The 19,574-nt window shown below is 46.1% G+C and overlaps 1 protein-coding gene across 15 annotated transcripts in view; it reads left to right on the top strand.

Annotated features, from left to right (window-relative positions):
* Positions 1 to 368: 368 nt before the first annotated feature.
* Positions 369 to 19,574, top strand: part of Chchd6 (coiled-coil-helix-coiled-coil-helix domain containing 6) — a 251,791-nt gene continuing 232,585 nt past the window's right edge. For all 15 annotated transcript variants that reach the window (XM_021250288.2, XM_021250292.2, XM_021250294.2 and 12 more), the window contains exon 1: positions 369 to 572. In XM_021250288.2, the coding sequence (XP_021105947.2) occupies positions 486 to 572 (87 nt within the window). In that variant the 5' untranslated portion in view covers positions 369 to 485. The remainder of the gene's footprint in view (positions 573 to 19,574) is intronic.

The raw sequence follows: 19,574 nt of genomic DNA on the forward strand, positions 1-19,574 counted from the left end.
GTCATGGTATTCTCGGGGAGAGGTCAGTGTCTGCCTGGCGCTCAGGGAGTGTTGCTCAATCTGCTTGCTGAAGCTCGCCTCTGGATGACCCCTCCGCCTCCTGGTGGTCCCCTAGCCTCCGAACATGGCCATTGGCTCTGCTTCAAGGGTGACCTTCGCAAGCAAGCGCCGGCCATTCCCAGCCCCGTTGCCGGGACCCCACTCTGCCTCTGTCCAACACGAGCTGCCGGATCACACCTCCACGCCTCCATCTCCCTCCCCGCTTCCCGTAGCGCGGTCCCGGACTGCGGACTGCAACTCCCACAAGGCACCGCGGCCTCGAGCAATCTGATTGGCCAAGATTCTAGCGCCCACCAATAGGACGGGGTTTTGTTGTTCTTGCCGCGGCCGCCCGAGTCGAGCTCGGCGCGCGTCTGCCTGGTTGCTTCGGAGCCGGGTCGTGTGGTCGCCTTCTTGCCTGCCTGCCTGTCTGCCTGCCTCCTGCCATGGGGACCATCGAGAGCAGCGAGGGCCGCAGGGTGTCCTTCGGAATGGACGAGGAGGAGCGGGTCCGGGTGCTGCAGGGCATCCGGGTGAGCACCGCCTCCTGGGTCGGGGTGGGCATGGAGGGCACCCGAGGGCGCAGGGGCCGCGGCCTGTGGGGCGCTGCGGGGCCGTGAGGGCGGCTCGCCTTATTCGCTGCCGCACCGTGCTAGCCTTCTCATCTCGTGAGGGGTCGTGGGTTTCGGAAAATTCCCGGGTCTCGCGTCCAGGAAGAGGCTACACCGGGACCCGAACCGAAGGCTGCAGCGTGCAAGCTTCACTACACTGGTTTCAGGGTAGTGGAGAACGTGACAGGTGGGGAGGCCGCTAGGATAAGAGGGAACCTGGGGCCACTGCCCGCTCCGGTTGACTTTTTACATTTTCTGAATTGATTCTTCATCCTCCCATCCTATCCCACTGCCCAAGAACCCGCGTGTTATGTGTACACGAGATGCTTCCACTTTTGGTCGACTGCATCAGCCTGTTAACCGGGGACTATCCACTCCCACACCTGCCGACAGTCTATTCTACACAACGCAGCCAAAGGAGCACTTTAAGAACTGTAGATCAGATGGTATACCCTTCCCCTTAAAACTCTCCAATGGATTCCTAGCACATTAAAAACGAGAAAGTGCCTTACTTTGGTTTTACGAGGGTGTCCTAGTGCCTGCTGATCTTTCTGGCCATATCCTGGAACTCCCCCAAATTCCCCAAGCCCAGTTTTTCTAAGGAAATACTAGCTTGCTCCAAGCACAGGTCTTTGTGTTTGTTGTACCTCCCGCCCCCTGGTTTCTTTATTTCTGGCTTTTCGTTGTCATTCTTGTAATAGCTCACTTGTCATCCAAGAATCCTCTGAACACTGGAAAGTAGTTTCCCTCCCCTACTGTCATATATTGGTTATTTTCATGGCACTTGTCACAATTTGAAACTTGTATTGATAATTGTTTTTACTTGTTTATTGTGTTTCCCATTAGAGTGTAAACTTCTTGAGGCTCAGATTCTTGTGTGATTCATGACTCTGTCCTCACCACCTAGAAGAATAATAAAAGCAGCTCATATTTCAGTGTGTAGTGGCAGCCATGTGTTGTATTAAGCCCTTTACAGGTATTTCTTTTAATTCTCAACAGATCTATGAGAAGTAGAATTCTGCTAGCCCATTTTGTAGATTAAAGCAAATGGGTGCTAGTGTGAAGTAACTTATCCAAGGTCACACAGGTAACAAGTGAAGAATTGAGATTGAAGTAGGTCAACTCCAAGGCTGTTTGTTGAGCTACTGTGCTTACTTCCTTTCCACACTTGTGGCATAGTGGGTACTTTGTCTATAATTGTTAGGAGATTAGATGAATGAACCCAGTGAAATGGAACAAGTTTGAATGAGACGCATAGAGCTGGGTGTAGGTGAGTTATTTAGGGAGGTGGTTCAGAAACACTTCAGGAGGTCTGATTGCTAAGGTGACCTTGGGTGAACCATTTTTCCTTTGAACCTCAACTAGTACATTAAAGAGTTGGGATGAAAGTGTGAGATAATCCTGGGTGCTGTCTATGATAAGATGAAGATGTATATGACGGTGTTTAAAAAACAGGAAGAGTGCTTTGTGGGGACACAGCCAAGCAGGATGTGTAGCACATTCGGTGCTCAGCAAGAGGTGTGTAGGCTTATTGACCTGGCTGGTGGTGAGGATGAAGTGGGGAGGAGACGGCTTGTGTCAACAGGCTCAGAGGCAAAGAACTTGAGGTAGAATTTAGAAAGACATCCTTGATTCCAGGTGCTGCCCCACCCTTGTCACTTTGTCTCCTGTTTGGGGGAATGTTGGCCCCAGTCTTCAAAAGTTTAAGGGAGTGCCTTTGGAGGTGATTGCTTCTCAGTTGATGGAGAAGCAACATCTTTTTTTGAGTATGCAGTTTATTTCTAGTTCTCTTAATATGTAAAGAATAAACTATAAAAATGGACGATCAGCGTCCATTATGGATGTTGTCCAAGATGTTACTTGAGTAACTTCTGGCCCTTTAATTTATATCTTTTGAATGCAAAAAGCAGCCCTTTCTCATTACTCTAGGCTTCCTGATACCACAATGGCATATGTAAGAGCAGCCTGAAAATCTGTGATGTTACCTCCACCTGACCTGCCAGGGATGCTGGTACACCACTTAGTTTTATCAGACTATTAAAACTAGAAAGAATCTTGCAGATTGTTTGACTGCTTCCTTTTCCAGTTGGGCACACTAATTGGAAGGAATAAGTGGCTTGTCCAGAGAGGCACACAGAGGTACATGGCCTCATGTTGTGAAAGGCATGGCCTTCCTTCTGCTTGTGTGCCTGGCTTGAAAGGGGAAGATGGAAGAAGGGATGTGATGATAATGAAGTATTTTGATGTGTGGCCTTTTCATTTTTATTTTTTGGTGCCGGGGATCAAACTGTCCTTGCACTTGTGCAGCAGGCGGTGAAACCACTGAGCTAAACCCCTGGCCCGGCCGGTTTTTTTTGTGTTTTTTTTTTTTAAGCAGAGTTACTTGAGGGTTGAGGCATTACCTTGTCGTTAGGCAGGCAAGTTAAAAAATCAGTAAAAAAGATCATTGCATCAATAAAGCAGTTACTAAAGTGAACAGATTAGAAGTTAACTTAAAAGGAGGTAAATGGCCAAAGAATATCTGCCCCATCTCCTTCAGAGAAAATTAAATATTCTTAGAGACCACTTGTATTTAATCCCTGGGGCCTGGTCCTAGAAAGTGCTCTAGTCCCTTAAAATTAAGTACTAGGGCTTTGCTCATTTGCATAGTTATTTGCACAAATTTACATAGCAAGTTTAAGCCCTAATTTCATGGATGTAAAAAATTTAATTAATGCAAAATGCTGCAATTATATTCAACTCCAGTTTTCAGAGCAAGCATGTGTGAAATACATGAAGATTGTTTCAGTCAGTAAATTTAACCTCATCTTCCAGTGAGAGAAGGTGCACATGTGCTGGTCATGTCCTGTGTGTGTCTACTTTGCTTCTTCTCCACCCTGTTCATTCACCTTGGTAATTCAGCTCAAGTTGGTTACTTGTAGACCTCCGGACTCCTTAGAGTTTGTCAGCCTTTTCCCCTTTCCTACAATTTGTCTCCCCACTGCTCCACTCAATTCAGGAACTTACTTCCTCAGCCAAGTTTCTAAGCTAATGACACCCTCTGGGATAGATCAGCTCCACCTTATTCATTTTTCCTGTGAGGCTGGTTCTGGACCACTGTGGAGGGAAATATCAAGAGGAATATAGTCAGATACACAAGAGACAGTCCCAAGACATGTTAGTGCCACAGGCTATGTGCCAGCACACTGTGCCAAGCTACCAGTTATTCTTTGCCTCAGCACATGTTTACTGCTAGTACATTACAGTGCCAGGACTGGCCTTGCAGAGACAGAAAGGAACAAAGCTAAAGTCCCTGGCATCACAGAGACCTCCTCTCAGCGGAATGGATCAAAGGGGGATAGATCAAAGAGAAAGAGAAAAAACAGACAAAGAGTAAGAGAATAAAGGCTGCAAGTGCAAAGAAGGAAATAAAAAAGGTGCAAGAGTGATGGGACTTCCCCACTTGAGGTGGGATGGTCAAAGAGGAGGCAACATTGATGGCAGGACCAGGACCAGCCTTGGAAAGTATGCGTATTCACTGCTAAGCACTGTGTCCTTGGTGTTAAGAGCGTTATTTCGGGTATTCCACATGCTGACCTTGTGAGATGTCATTATCCCCATTGTAGAGGGGAGGTAGTCCTCTTTCAGAAGTGAGGAGACTGATTCAGTGGTGTGGAGTAACTCAAGGTCACAGATGAGTTAGTGGAAGACCTGGAGCTTCAGTCCTTCTGACTCTAACCTGTGTGTTTGGGAGCCACAGGATGATATTTGAGAAAGGATGGTATCTGAGAAGGTTGGCTGGGTGATGAGGTGAGACTGGTGGGCCCTGGGTGCCAGGAAGAGCTGTGAACACGTTATTCTGGATGCCACATTGCATTGTTCTTTTTTGGGGGGGGGCGGTACTGGGGATCAAATTTAGGACCTTGAGCTTGCAAAGCAGGTGCAGTGCTAAGCTAAATCCCTGGCACATTATTTTTAATCAGGAACAGAATTTGCAAAGATTTCATTGGGTGATGCTGATTTTTCCTTTCTTTTTTCAAAGCAACTTTATTGAGATATATTTTACACATCATAAAATGTAGTCATTTCAATATTTTTTTAGTAAATTTGTGGAATTGGGCAACTGTCACCCCAATCCCATTTTAGAACATTTACAGGACCTGAAGAGGTACCTTGTGCCTAGTTGCACTTACTCCCTATCCACGTCCCAGCCCCAGGCAATTTATCTTGTTGCCGCTATAAATTTGCCTTTTCTGGATAATTCATATAAATTGATTCATGTATCTCTTATGTCTGGCCTCTCTCAGCTGTGTGTGTGTGTGTGTGTGTGTGTGTGTGTGTGTGTGTGTGTTGGTTATCAAACCCAGGGTCTTGCAGTCTAGCTGTGTACTCCCATTGAGCAACACCCCCAGACCAATGTAAAGTTTTTGATGTTTGTTGATGTTGTTGCATGTGTCAGTAGTTTCTTTTTATTGCGGAATAATATCTGATGAATGGATTGTGTACTGCATTTTGTCACTAGTTGAGGAACATTTGAATTGTTTCCAATTCCCAGCTATTATGAAGAATGCTGCTGTGGATGTTTGTTTACAAGGTTTATTTTGAAGTGTGTCTCATTTCTCATGGATAGATACCTAAGAGTAAGTTTACTGGATCATTCTGTTTATGCATTTGGTAAGTTATGTTTAACTCTTTAAGAAACTGTCAAATTGTTTTCTACAATGGTTGTAGCATTCTATGTTTTTACAAATGATATATGATAGTTTGAGTTCATATCCTTACCAACACTTGTTACTGTTGGTCTTTTAGATTATAGAACTTCTAGTGGCTGTGAAAAGGTACCTTATTGTGGTCTGAATTTGCATTTTCCTGAAACTAATGATGTTGAGTATCTTTTCCTGTGCTTATTTGTTATCCATGTAACAATGTGCTGATTTTCAGTTGGGTTGTCTTTTATCATTGAATTATAAGACTTCTTTGGGCCAGACACAAACCTTTATTACATTCTGATTTGCAAATAATTTTCTTCTAATTGTATTTTCATTTTCATAGTAGTGTCTTTGAATTGCAAATGTTTATAATTATGAAGATTGTCTTTTCTTATTGATTGTACTTTTGGTGATGTATACAGTATAAGAAATCTTTGGCTAATCTCAAGTCATAGACATTTTATCCTATTTTTCCAGGAGTTTGATAGTTAATTTTTGTGTATGTTGTTAGGCAAGGCTCTAAATCAGGGCCTGAGAAAAATTTCTTCTGAAAGATTAGATAGTAAACACTTTTGGTTTTGCAGATGAGAAGGCCTCTGTCATGAATTGTCAATTTTGCCATTGTTGGTGAAAGCAGCAGAGACAATATGTTAATGAATAAAAACTTATTTACAGAATCAAGCAGTGGATCGCACTTGGCTCAAGCATCGGAGTTTGCTGAACCCTCCTCTAAATACTTCTTTTTGCATGAAATATCTTATTTTCCAAACTCTGTTGAAAAGACTAATTTTTCCCTGTTGAGTTAGTTTGGAACCTTTGTGAAAATCCATGGAGTGTAAATACAAGGGTTTATTTCTGGACTTGCAATTCTGTTCCATTGATCTCTCTGTCTGTCCTCATGCCAGTACTATACTGTTAAATGATTATTGTAGCTTTGTAGTTTCAAAATTGGGAAGTGTAAAGCCTCCAGTTTTGTTCCTTTTCAAGATTGCTTTCACTATTCTGAGTCCTTTGCATTTTTATATACATTTTAGGATCATTTTGTGAACTTCTGCAAAAAAAGCCTATTGGGATTTTTATAGGATTCGTATTGAATCTATCGCTTATTTTGGGGAAGAACTGCCATTTTAACACCATGGAGTCTTCCAGTCTGTGAATATGAAGTAGCTCTCTTAATTTTTCTCAGCAGTATTTTATACTTTCAGTGTATGAGTCTTACACTTCTTTCTAAAAGTTTATTCCCAAGTATTACTCTTTTTGCTATTATTGTGAATGAAATTGTTTTCTTAATTTCAGTTTTAGATTTATCATGGCTGATATAAATAGTTCATTTTTGTATATTGATCTATCTTGTAACTTTATTGAACTCATTTACTAGTTGTAATATTTTTGCTGTTGTTGATTCCTGAGGATATCTTATAACTAGCCTTATATTGTCTAAATAAAGACAGTCTTACTTTTACTTCCTTTATTTTTCTTGTCTTATTGCATTGGGTAAAATCAGCAGTACACAGTTGAATAGAAGTAGTGAAAGTGATGTCCTTGCATGAACTTTGGGAGAAGCAGTCAGTCTTCTAGCATTACCTGTATTAGCTGTAGGTTTTATATAAACTTAAAAAAATCAATTTGTGATTTTTGTTTTTAAAAACATAGTCTATTACCCATTCCTTTCAGTCCTTATATCCCATTTTTCTTTTGTAAGCTCTAAGAGGGCAAAGACAGGCTTTTTTTATTAGTGTCTGGCTTATTAGTATTTACATTTTAGATTCCACGCTTTGATTAAAGAATGGACAGCCCTCCTTCTAGCCAAGTTGGCAATAGTGTGGCAGCTATGCAAGACTTGTACCTTTTCAGGATTTAAGACAGACTTGTTTCCTGTGAGCAGCAAACTTCCTTTCCCACCATACTATTCCCAGTGCTGTTTTTGAGCTTGTCTCCTGAAGGGTCTCAGCATGAGCACTGATGCTCTCTTTGTACTGTTTTATCTTGTTTCTTCTTGTGTTAGTTCTTTATCTTTCTTATGTTACCGATAGATGTTAACCTCTGTGCTGTGGTCCTGTCCAGTTTATAATGTCTGCTCTTTGATTGCATTCTTCCTCTTAGTTGACCTGCTTAAAGTCAGTGTGTTAAACTGGAGATCTCAGAAGACCTGGGCTTGGAAAGCCTTCCTCCTCTGTGCAAGATGGGGCCATGATGTGGCGTCACCATGCACCCATTTAGCATAGTACTTCGAAAGGTTAGATCACCAGTCTTTTCCAGTCTTCCTCGGCTTTAAGGCTCTACTTGCCTGACCTCCTGGGTGGTGCAGTGTGACGGGGCCACAGCAGGAAGTGCCAGCTTGGAAAGCCAGGTGGCCAACTTGTCTTCTATCTTCCAGTGAATGGTGTCTGAATCTGACTTTCGAGTCCAGCGAATATAGACTTGAAATATGCCAGTCCCTGGGCTAGGCGCTTTCTCATGTGTTTTTCTATTCAGTGCTCCCGGACCATATAACATCTTCTGACATGTGCTGAGATACAGAAAATAAAATAGAGTAAAATCTGTCAGGAAGCAGAGCACTTCAGGTCTCCCTGCCCTTCCTTCTCAGCTGCTGAGACAGGACAGTCAGAAGGCTGCTCCAGTGTGTAGATTCTGCCTTGGTGCCCTCGGGCATTCCCCAGCTCACTGAGTGTGATGACGACAGCAGGGGACAGTATACACAATTGTGCAGTCCACTGTACGTTGAGGGCAGACTGAGCAACTCTCAGAGGTTAAGTTGAGCTTCAGTGTGACTGGTGATAACATTTAAACAGTGTTAGAAACACTGGTTTCCACTTTGCCTTCTGACTTTAGGCACCACGACATGCCATTGTAGTGCTCTTTGACTGTATCATAGTACAGTGTTTAAGATTTTGCTAGGTAAAGGATAAACCTGTAAAGTAACATAAATGTGAGGCCAGTTGTTCATTTTGAACCTTAGCTCATTTGGGGTAGTTCCTTCCTTCAGGAAGTGAAGGTCTGCTCTGGAAGGCATCCCTGCTCTCTCAGGTGGCACGTGCTACCTTTCCTGCCTGTGGGAGTGTAGTCTCTCCATGCTCTTCTGCAGCAGCGCTGATGGCCAGGATCAGAGATGCTTCGGACTCTGTCCTTTCTCTGGGTCTGGTAGAAACTTCAGAATGTTTCCTAGCTCAGCCCTCAGTCCCTTCTGTGCCCTCACGGACTGTTCTCTTTCATCCTCATTGATGAGCTGATGTCTGTTGAGCTCTAGATGTTCAACTCAGGGCTGTCCTAAATGCCTCTGGCCATCTCCCATTGCATATCCCTTGTCTTGTGGGTGCATGGGATTCACTGTATCCAGCAGAACCTGACTGCATCCCCCACTTCCTCCCTTAGAAGTGCCCTGTTTCTTACTATGAAAGTGCAGTCATCCCACCTGTTTCTCTTTCTCTACCTTTAATGACAAGTCTGGAGCTGTACCCTTCTGATTTAATTCTCTCCTCTTTTTTCTTATCTTTTATTTCAGTTGAGGCCTGTCTTAGTTACTTTTCTTTTGTTGCTGAGACAGAATACCTGACACCCAAAGTTAAAGGGGAAAAGGTTTATTTAGCTTTCAGTTCATAGAGGCTTTGGTTCATAATCGGTTGGCTCCAAGGCAGGGTGGCAGAGGGGCAACAGTTCATGGCGGTGGAAGCAGCAAAAGCAACAGGGGAGCCTTGCTAGTGTCTTCCTGCCCCTTTCATCTTATTCAGACTACTTAGGATGGGTAGCACTCACGCCCTTAATCCCAGTGCCTTCGAGCTTAGCCCCATCATGAATCAATCGTACCCAGATTCAGCTACCTCTGGAAAAGCATGAGGCTTTGGGGGACATCTAAACACAAGCCATAACAAGGCCCCATAGTCTTCCCCTTGACCATCGGACAGACTATTCTTTCTCCCAGTTCATGGCTTCTTTTCACAAATCTACACTTCTGCTGTTCCTGGTGTAATTTTTTAAAGCCACATTTTACCTTTGAAATGGTCATAAAATTCAGGCAAATGGTCATAAAATTCAAACAGTTCCAAATGAGGTGCAGAGGGGAAAGCATCCCTTGCTTCTGCCTTGTCCTATCCATCCTGGGGAGAAGCAGTCCCATCCCCAGCCCTTTGTGTCAGTGCTTAGTCACAGTGGATGGTGTCACATCCAAGGCTTCTCTGGCCTCTAGGTTCCTGGACCGTGTGCTGACATCATGCTCTGCCTGCCCTGGCTGTCCCAGTAGGGAACACCTGTTTTGCGTCTCCTCAGCTGTCTCCTTCTCCTCTGTCTGTGTACCTTTCTCTCCGTTGACTGGTGGAATTCCTTCTCCTCCCTAGGACCACACTGTCCAGCTGTGGCCTTTTGAGAGGGCTTTCCTAGGTGTCACCTGCAGACTCTGCTCACTGTCCTGGGCCAAAATGATGCCTCTCCCCATCTCCTCCTCCATCCTTCCTCTTCCCTTTCTCCCCTCCTTTCCTCTTCCCTGTTTTTTGTGGGATTTTTTGCTTAAATTATTTTATTGGTACATTTTAGGTATACAATACATTTACATTTATCATTGGGTGCTTGTACCTGTACATGATATATCTTGGTTCTTATTTTTTCCCCATTACCTGTCCCACCTCCCTGTTTTTGTCCAGACAGGGTCTCACTGTTTAGTCCAGGCTGACCTAGAACTTGTTATATAGTTCAGGCTGGCCTCAAACTCATGATCCTCATGCCTCAGCCTCCCGAAGGCTGAGATGTATGCACCACCATGCCTGTCTTCCAAAATGATCTATGTACTCACTCCCTTTGTGGTCTGCCATCGGGAGCCACATGCCATTCATCTCTCCCGCCACCCCCGCCTGGCTCAGAGTCTGGCACAAGTTAGTCAAGTACCTGCTGGGTAGAATTTCAAGCCATTGGCTGTTTTTCTTGCCCCCAACCATGAGTCCAGAAACTTTATGGTATTAATAGATTTGAATTAATTGCCACTGTTTAAAAATTGAGAAGCTTTACATAAATACAATTTTTAGTGTTTTTGGAAGAAACATTGAACGGCTGGTCTGTTCCCATATGGCAGTGCTTTGTTGGAGTTTTGAGGTGGCTGCCCTCTTTTGGTGGCACCTGTGTTCTCGCCACCATGATCACCGAGGTGTCCTGCACTGTTTTTTTTTTTTTTCCCTTCCAGGCCTGTTCCATTCATTTGTCACCCGCCTGACCCCTGTAGGCATTGTGTTTGGCACACGTGGTGTAGGAGGTCCCTGAGGGCTCTCATCCTCACGCTGTGGGATTCAGATCCATGGTGAGCAGCCGGTGGCTCTAATTTCAGCTCACACAACACTGAAGGACTAGGGAACAAAATCTCCAAGGCAACAGCCTTAGGCGAGGAGAGGAATCTTTTTAAAATCTCCAGATGGGGCAGTGCCTCTCTGGGGACTAGGGTGCCCAGGCACCAGGAGCCTGGCACACTGAGCCCCTGGCAAACTCTTCTGGAAATTGGCCACATTGGCGATGTCCTGGTGCCCAGCCAGCACTACCCCGCCCTGCTGCAGGAGCTGCAGGCCCAGGCTGGGAGAGAGCAGGGAATGGATTTTATCTCCCGGTTGCCCAGCTCTTGGCACAGTGCCCAGCACCCAGTGGGCCCTGAGAAAATGAGATATGGAGTGGACTGAGTGTGGCTATGTGGGCCTGGCTTGGCTGCCGACATGTCGCACAGCCTGGGCAGTTGACTGCACTTCACTGTCCCCTTTCATAGAGTGAGGTGAGACTCTACTCTGTCCACGGGCGAGCTGGTGCCCCGCTTCTGAAGTAGACACTGGCCTCCACATTGCTGCTTCTCATGGGGCCTGAAGAGAGACAGTGCCAGGCCAACAAGTGCCAGTTGTTGTCCACGACGGAGCACAGAGATGCTCCTACTTTTTTCCCTGGCCTCATAAAGCTCTGGCAGTGGAGGGAGCACAGAGAACCCGGGCAGTTGTCTCAGTTTTCCTGGGTCGGCCCTCAGTGAACATGGTTACTGTCTTCACGGGTACATGCCAGGGTTTGATTCAAGTCTCCACCCTAGCACGAATGGCATCTGTGGTTGTGGGAGTTGTTTAGCCTCCTGACTCTATTTTCTCCATCTGTAAAATGGTAATGCACAGGGAATGCATTTAGCCCAGAGCTTGGCATATGGAGCGTGCTCAAGGAACAGTAAAGCACAGTGTTTTTATCATTAGCTTTAAATAGGAACCCTTTAGTCTAGGCTTTGACTTCCTCTGCTACAGCCGTGAGCTTTGTTGCCCCCTTCTGGAGCATGCAGAAATTACATGCTTTTTCTGGTTGGCCACAGCCCTTTCAGGCCAGGGATTCCCTGATTTCTTCCTTCAGGTGCAGCCTCTTGCAACTTCCTGTGTACCTCATTTGGCTGTGGAACAGAGCTGCTTGAACTGGCTCCGAGCACCACACACTCACAGAGGGTTCTCAGCTCAGCAATGACACCTCCTCCTTTCCAGCAAGCTTCGCTTGGAGCCTCACTGTCAGCTTTTCTCTCATCTATTACTTTATGACTTTTTCTTCTTGCAAAATGCATCTTATTTTTAAATGCCAAATGTTCGCAATTTTTCATGAATCCTTTCAGACTTCTTCTAAGCCTATATATACAAGCGTACTCTTTCTTTTTTTATTGTACACATGAGATCATATTGTATATGCTATTCTGTAAATTGCCTTTTTCACTTGCTCCATGCAATCTGAAAGATGCTGGCTCTTAAATAATTTGAGTTCCTTAGTCTCCTTTGTCTTCATTCCCTCCCCTTCAGTCCTGCAGAGAGAGGCTTATCAGCCCTCTCACTCCTGCTTTGCACTATCTTGTCAGCCACCCTTTCTCCAGTACCTTCAATTCCTCTTCTTGCTTTGCCAGACTCTATGTGCAGAGAGAAGGTTCTGACTGGGTCCCTGCCCGGAAACTATCAGTGGCTCCCAATTGACTGCAGAATTAATTCCAGCCTCCTTAACCTCCTTCAAGGCCCTCAACTGGGGGAACCCCAATAACCCTTTATGTCTTATTTTCTTCCTGTCTCACTGAACTTCAGGACCTCCATAAGCTCTTTCCCCATTGTGCCTTTGCTCTTGCCATTTGTGCTCCAGAACCCACCCTCTGCTCCCCCTTCTCCACAGTCATCCCCTTCAGCCTGATGCAGGCCTTCTCCCTTGGAGCTAGAACTGAGGGTTCCATTATGAAGTGCCTGGGCATTTTGGCTGAGTTGCTTTTATAGGACTGCTTTGTGGCTCCTATTTGGTCGGTGCTTGTCTTACCTGTCTGATTTTATCATAAGCTCTTTAAGTATGAATTTGGTGGCTGTTGAATCATTACGAGCTACAGTTTGAATAAGTGTCCCTGAAGGCCTGTGAGTTAAAGGTTGGTCCCCTGCCTGTGGTGCTCTTGGGAGGTGATGGAACCTTTAGGGGGCAGGCCCAGTGGAAGGATGTAGGTCACTGGATGTGTGCCCTTGAAGGGGACACCGGGGCACAGCCCTTCTTCTGTCTCTCTGTGCTACCATAAGGTGAATGGGCCTCCACTGTGCACTCCTGCCATGATGTGCTATGTGCCACGTGTCCAGAGCAGCAGGCCCAAGCCACCATGGACTGAAACCTCAGAAACTGTGAGCCAAGATGAACTTGATTATTTCAGAGATTTTGTCTCAGTAACAGAAAACTGACAATATTCTATTAGATGAGTATAGTGTTATGGGCCTGGGTCTTTAATAAATATTTAACACACATTTGAGCATCTCCCGTGTGCCAGGCACTTTTTTAGGAACTGGAAAATGAAAATTCCTTTCAGCCAGAGTGGAATAGAACCCTTGCTGCGGTGGGTAGAGTTCATGTTCTGGTGGGAGTGACAAGTGAACGAGTGACCAAATGTATCTAGTACCAGGTGGTAGTAGTTGCTGTGAAGAGAGGCAAAGGGGAGTAGGGGAAGAGGGAGGGCAGGGCAAGTGGGGGTATCAGGGTCTCATCCAGGCAGTTGGGGGGCCCAAGCATAAGGTGCCCCTTGTGGCTGAGCCTCCTTGGGGCCTGGCTGGGGTTCCCTGGCTTGCTCTTAGTGGTCAACCCCTCTCTTTTTATTGACTTAGCTTCTGTGGGTGCTGTCCCGCCTGGGGGCCACTCCAGCCCTGGACTGCTGCCTAGCACTTGCACTGCCCTTGGTCGTGATGTGGGTTAATATCCTGTCACCCTCAACAGACTCTAGTAGTGGCGGAGGTGGGATCACACAGCCTGGGGCAGGGGTTTAACCTTCTTGGGCCCTGGTTTCCTCAATTGGAAAGTGGGTGTGGTGCTGTGAGGACTCACCAGGGCGAGAGCATGCTCACACAGAGGTTGTGTTGGTGTCTAAGGATATTGCAGCTTATCGTCACTTTGACCGACCTTCCTTATATTGGTTCAGTGGGATCGGGACCCACTCATTTCTGTGGTTATCCTTCCGTTCAGTTGTTGGTAACACCCGCTGAGTTAGTTGAAGCTGCACCCTTCTCCCCAGCCTTTGAGTCATGGGGTGGCCATGTGACCTACCTCGGACCTGTGTGATTGAATGAGGAAACCTCAGGCCTCCTTTGGGAACTTACTTCTAATTTCACAGCTCCTTGTGAGTGAGGGCGGTACTTCATTTGTGGTCCTGGGGTGGTGGTGCTAAGGGCGAGAAATCTGGGTTTCCAGCAGCGTTGGTAACAGTGAAGTGGTGAGGGCTTGGTGTGTGTGACTTGGATGAGGCTCCTGCCTGCCCTGGCTCATCCTTGCCTTTGACTTTGCTATCTGTGGTCTCCCTCTTCTGCACGCGTTCCCACACCTGACCTTGGAGCTTGTAACTGGGGGCTGTGGGCTGGAGAGAAGAGGAGAGAGAGACACCCTTCATGGACGCCCTTTGTCACTGGAGACATGCGAGGTGCCAGCCAAGCATGCCATGGTGGTAGAGACCCCTCTCGTTGGGGTCCCCCTGTTATTCTAGGGTGAGGGCAGGTCCAGGTTTGAACTGTAGGATGTCATACCTAGAAGATGCTTGAAAAAGAATCTTCCCAGTTTAATTTTGTACAGATTGTGGAGGAGAAGGCAGAAACTTGAAGGTCACAAATGACCCAAGAACAGCTAGCACAGTGCTCATTTTACAGTATGTGCCAGTACTACTTCCAGTTATTGACCAGGTCATGTGTTTTTATGCACCCTGCATGTGTCTGGTGTGGATTATAACTAGTATTTGTGTGGCACTTCACAGTTCTACTTACTGTTTTCTATCGATTGTTTACTTTATGCCAACTGCATTCTGTAGATGCTTTGTCAAATCTTCACAGCAGCCCCACTGCCTCTACCATTAATTATTTCCGTCTCACAGATGAAGAAACTAATTAGGGAGAGGAAGTCCCCTGCCCAAGGTCACACAGCTAGTAAGCTGCTTAGCTGGGATTCAAACCCTGGGGCTGTCTGACTGCAGAGCACTTAGTGCCCAGCTGTGTCTCTGTCTCTTGAGTAAGGAAAGTGCAGCTCAGAGAGGCCGGGTTCCTGGGACAGAGTAGCAGGAGCTTGTCTCCCTCTGCTGACCACAGAGGACCCTCTCTGGCTGGCTCTGAGGGGACAGTGACCAGTGGGCTGATGGCACCAAGCCCCCAGCCTGTCTGGCTCCAGAGGCCTCCGTTCTGGTTATGTTGGTGCAGGGAGCACTGCCCAGATGGTGTTTATTCTCGCATCACTACTGTGTGTGTATGTATATTTGTTGATTAAAAATATTACTTGCTGTATTTTGTAGCAACATTAAAAAATATTACAAATCTCTCCCTGCCAACAAGAATTGTGCCAATGTTTTCCTTAACCCCTCACTCACCAAGCAGTGTGGTTCAGCTGATGCCACCTGGGCTGGGACTGGTGAATCAGAGCCCGTGACTCACCTGTGTGGACCCAGGCTGTGGCTTCCTCTTGCTCTTGGTAGGGTTTGAACTCTTCCTCTTGTTCTGCCTGCACCTGCTCCATCTTGCTGTTGCCACCCCTCTGGCCCAGTCATTGGCCCTTCTCTTCCCCTGCAGCCACACTAGCCTCCTTCCGTGATGCCCATGGAAACACCAGACTCAGTCTTCTCAGACTCTGTGCTTGTTCTCCTCTCTGCTGGAACCAGGCTTTAAAGTGTGCAGGTTGTTGGGGCTCCTTGAGCAAGGTGGGAGTCTTCATGTACTTATAAATGTCTTCTCCTTGAGGTGGCCTTCTGTATAGGTGGCTTCCTGTGCTCCATGGCCTGTATGTTCTCATCACTTTGATAGCCTCCCTCCCTCCCTCACCTCTGTCCTTCCCTCTTCCTGTCTTTCTGATCTTTTTGTGATAATAGGGAATGAACCCAGGGCTTCATCCATGCCAGGTAAGTGTTCTACCATTGAGCTACATTCCCAGCCCTTTAAATTTTTTTTGCCCAAGGCTGGCCTCGATGTTGCAGTCCTCCTAACTCAGCTTCTTGAGTAGCTAGGATTACAGTAGTGTGCCACCAAGCCTAGCTTATATTTATTCTTTCATAACACTTGTCACATCTTCACTGATTTTTTAAAGCATGTTTTAACATTTCAGAAATAGGATGTCATATACCAGGTGGAATGTTAATTTTGTCATTTTTTTTGTTTGTGTGTTTCATCAGGGCAATAAAATGATGTTGAGTTTTAAACTGTTGATGTTTTTGGTTAGATGATACAGAATATATGAAACCTTGTTTACTTGTTTGTTGTAGCTCATCTTCCACTAGCTTCATGAAGGCAAGGACATGGTCTTTTTTGCTGTTACCAGCTGTTTCTAGAACATTGCTGTCACATAGCAGGTGCTTAATAAATAAGTACTTGATGAGGGAAAGCGGAGTGTGGTTAGAATGCCCTTGTTTATTTGCTCTTGGCTAGGCTGTCTGCTCTGGTTCCTACAGGGGCTGCATGACTGGAGCTTGCCCTGCATATGCAGGGTCTGTTTTTCCTGTCATGTGGTCAAGTCTCCTATGAGGGCCGCCTCTTCCTGTCACGTGGTCAATCCTCCTCTGCACATGTCAGAGCCTGCTCTTCCTGTCACTTGGGCCTTCTCCACAGTGTGGATTGGGCATTGCCAGCTGTCACTGCCTCTTTCAAGCAGATCTCACGTGTGGCCACTGTCCGAGTGGCTGATGGGTTCACGGAGTAAGAAATGTCAGTGGGAGATTAAGAAAGACAGACAAAGAAAAAGACAAAGACAACGATAAAGCTGATAAATCTGAGGCCAGGTGGAAACCCTTTGTCCGATGAGACAATAGGCTGGCTTGCATCCTCAGCACCTTTATTTATAGTGTAGAGATATGAGAAGCGCAGGGGGTGGTCAAAGGGCATACCTGATTGGAACAGAAAGAGCGGCTAAGGTCTGCAGGAGATAATGCTTGATGTTTCTCTGGCGAAATGAGTGGGAAGGAAGATAGTCCTCTTCTCGGCCAGGCCTTACTCTACCATGCCTTCTTGTAGCCTCTTCTCCTCCTGCAGGCCCTGCTTTATCGCCTGCGGGAGGAAGCGAACAAGATGCGTGGTCCTTGTTCCACGGGGGGCCCTGCCTCATCCGTGGGAGGAGGCGAGTTAGGCCTGGCCATAGTGATCTACAGCGCAGTGCTCCCAGAATGGTGTCATCAGTGCCTGACCCACACCTATACTGATCCTAGGACCACTCAAGCTTCAGTCCTCAGTGCTGTATGCTCTTTGTCCCAAAGAACTGGAGTCTTCTCACAGGGGCCACTCTGGAGTTGGGGGGCAGTGTCCAATGTCCAAATGCTAAATTTATGAAACCTGCTCTCCCCAAGAAAGGGCCCTGGTTTGTAGTAGAGTATTGGCTAATTCTTTGGTGGAAATACTCCCTACCATGGCCTATCTCAAACTCCCATCGTGAAGTTAACTACCTCACAAAATTCCTGAGAGTCAGCTCATGTGAGCTGGTTCTGGCCCCTGTTAGGATGCCCAGACCCTCTCTCCACTCAGCTGTGTCCCTCCTAAATACTGACTCAGGGTTCCCCACTTTTCTCTGGCTGCCAACTTATACCCCACCCAGTTGCTGTGTTGACCTGCAGCATGGAGCTGACCCCAGTGAGGGCTAGTTCTAGTTCTGGGGCCACTTTTTCATTTCTCAGTGTGTCGATCAGTATAGCACGTAGTGCTACAGCTCAAAAAAGAGCAAACCCATGAGCTCTTGAAAGCTCTTTCCCTTGTATAATATGAGTATTTTTTTTTTAACTAGATACTGAACCCAGGCCGTTGTGCATGCTGGGCATGTACTTTACTACTGAGCTACATTCCCAGTCCTTTTTAAAAAAGTGTTATTTTGAGACATGGTCTCACTAAGTTGCCCAGTCTAACATTGAATTGTGATTCTCTTACAATCAAACTAATGTGTTTCCTTCTCAAAATAGTTTCTCCTTTTTTAAACTTCTTTTCTGTTATTCTCACCCAAGTTCTCCCATTAACTTAGGATCAAAACTTTTTCTTCTTGAATGCCGTGCTCTCATTCATTTCCTACAGTCAAGGCAGCCACTTGGCCTTCATTCCCTGTTGCTGAAGTGGCCTTTGCCACTTCGTGATCAAGGGCCTGCTCCTCACTCCATTCTGTGACTACTGACTCAGTGTGTAAAGGATTTCCTTGTGTTATTTTTTCACTGAAGCTGCTCACATCTCCCCGCAGTGCTTTGGGCCCCTCTACCATGAGCATAGGAAACTTCTTTCTGTGCCAGTTTCCTGCAGGTGAGCTGTATAACCTGTCCCTTCCAAAGTGAATGTAGGGCTGCGGGCTCGCTGGTCTCTTCCTGCCTGTGTCTCCCTCCTACAGGTAGAGCATCCCTTGTGCTCTGCCCTGCCCCATGTTAGAATCCAGCCCCTCATCCCCACCCCTGCCAGTGCCCTGTAGCTTCCCTTTCATCTAAATGATGCTCCTGCCTTCAGCAACCCTCCCAGATGTACTTGCTTTGGTGTGTCCAGCCACAGTGACATCTCCTTTTGCTGTTTTTGAGTGCTATCTTACCTGGTCTGCTCATTTTTGTCTTTGGTGTTCTGTCTTTCTAGCTTGCTTTGTATAACAACTTTGAAATATGATTTACATGCTATACAATTCATTCTTATAAAGTACACTTTTTTTTCCCGGTGCTCAGATTGAATCCAGGGCCTCATGTATGCTAGCCAAGTGCTCTACTACTGATCAACATCTAGATGTGTACAGATAATATCACAGCAATTTTTATTACATTTTCAACACGCCTCCCCCACCAAGCCCTCTATGTTTATCTGCCCCTAGTCTCCCTATCCCTGTTGTGGTTTGAATCTAAAATGTTTGCTAAAAGTCTCCTGTTCAGAGGTGAGTCCTGGTCAGAAGAGGCAGGTCCCTGGGGAGACCTGGAAGAAGGTGTCTTCTTGTCCTTGGCTCCTTCCCTCTCCCTCTGCTTCCTGCCTGCCATGATGTAAGCAGCTTTCCTCTGCCATGCCTTTTCAGAATGCCTTTTCTATCTAGGACCCAGCTCACCATGGACTGAATCCACTGAAACTGTGAGCCAAAATATACTTCTCCTTTAAGTTGCAGGTGTTGGGAATTGTGTCTCAGCGATGGGAAAGTTGACTGTACACACCCTAAGCCCAAGGCTGACTACTTTCACTTAGTGTGTTAGTTACTTTTCTTTCATTGCTGAGACAGAATACCTGACACCCAAAATTAAAGGGGAAAGGGTTATTTAGCTCATAGTTTGTAGAGGTTTCAGTCCATAATCAGCTGGCTCCAAGGTGGAGTGGCACATGGCAAAGGGGTGTCACAGGGGAGAAACAGTTCATGGCACCCCCACGGTAGCAGAAGCAACAAGGGACCTTAACAGCGTCTTCCTGCCCCTTTTATCTTATTCAGACTACTTAGGGTGAGTAGCACTCACACCCTTAATCCTCGGGCCTAGCATTGAACCATAAATCAATCATACCCTCTAGATTCAGCCACCTCTGAAAAAGCCTCACCTTAAGACCACATGGGGAAATGTTTGCAGGGTTCATCCATGTTGTGGTGTGCATCAGTATTTCATTCCTTTTAATGACTGAATAATGTTGCATTTTATAGATACACTTCACTTTACTTATCTATTCATTAGTTGATAAGTATTTGGGCTGTTTCCACTTTTGGCCAGTATCATGATCTGAACACTAGTGTACACATTTTCGTGTGGGCATGTTTTCATTTCTTTGCAGTATATACCTAGGAGTGGAATTGCTAGATTATATAGTAA

Source organism: Heterocephalus glaber, unplaced genomic scaffold, assembly GCF_053883595.1.
Source record: "Heterocephalus glaber isolate CG9 unplaced genomic scaffold, H.glaber_assembly_v1.0 deba00001615, whole genome shotgun sequence".
NCBI lineage: Eukaryota > Metazoa > Chordata > Mammalia > Rodentia > Bathyergidae > Heterocephalus > Heterocephalus glaber.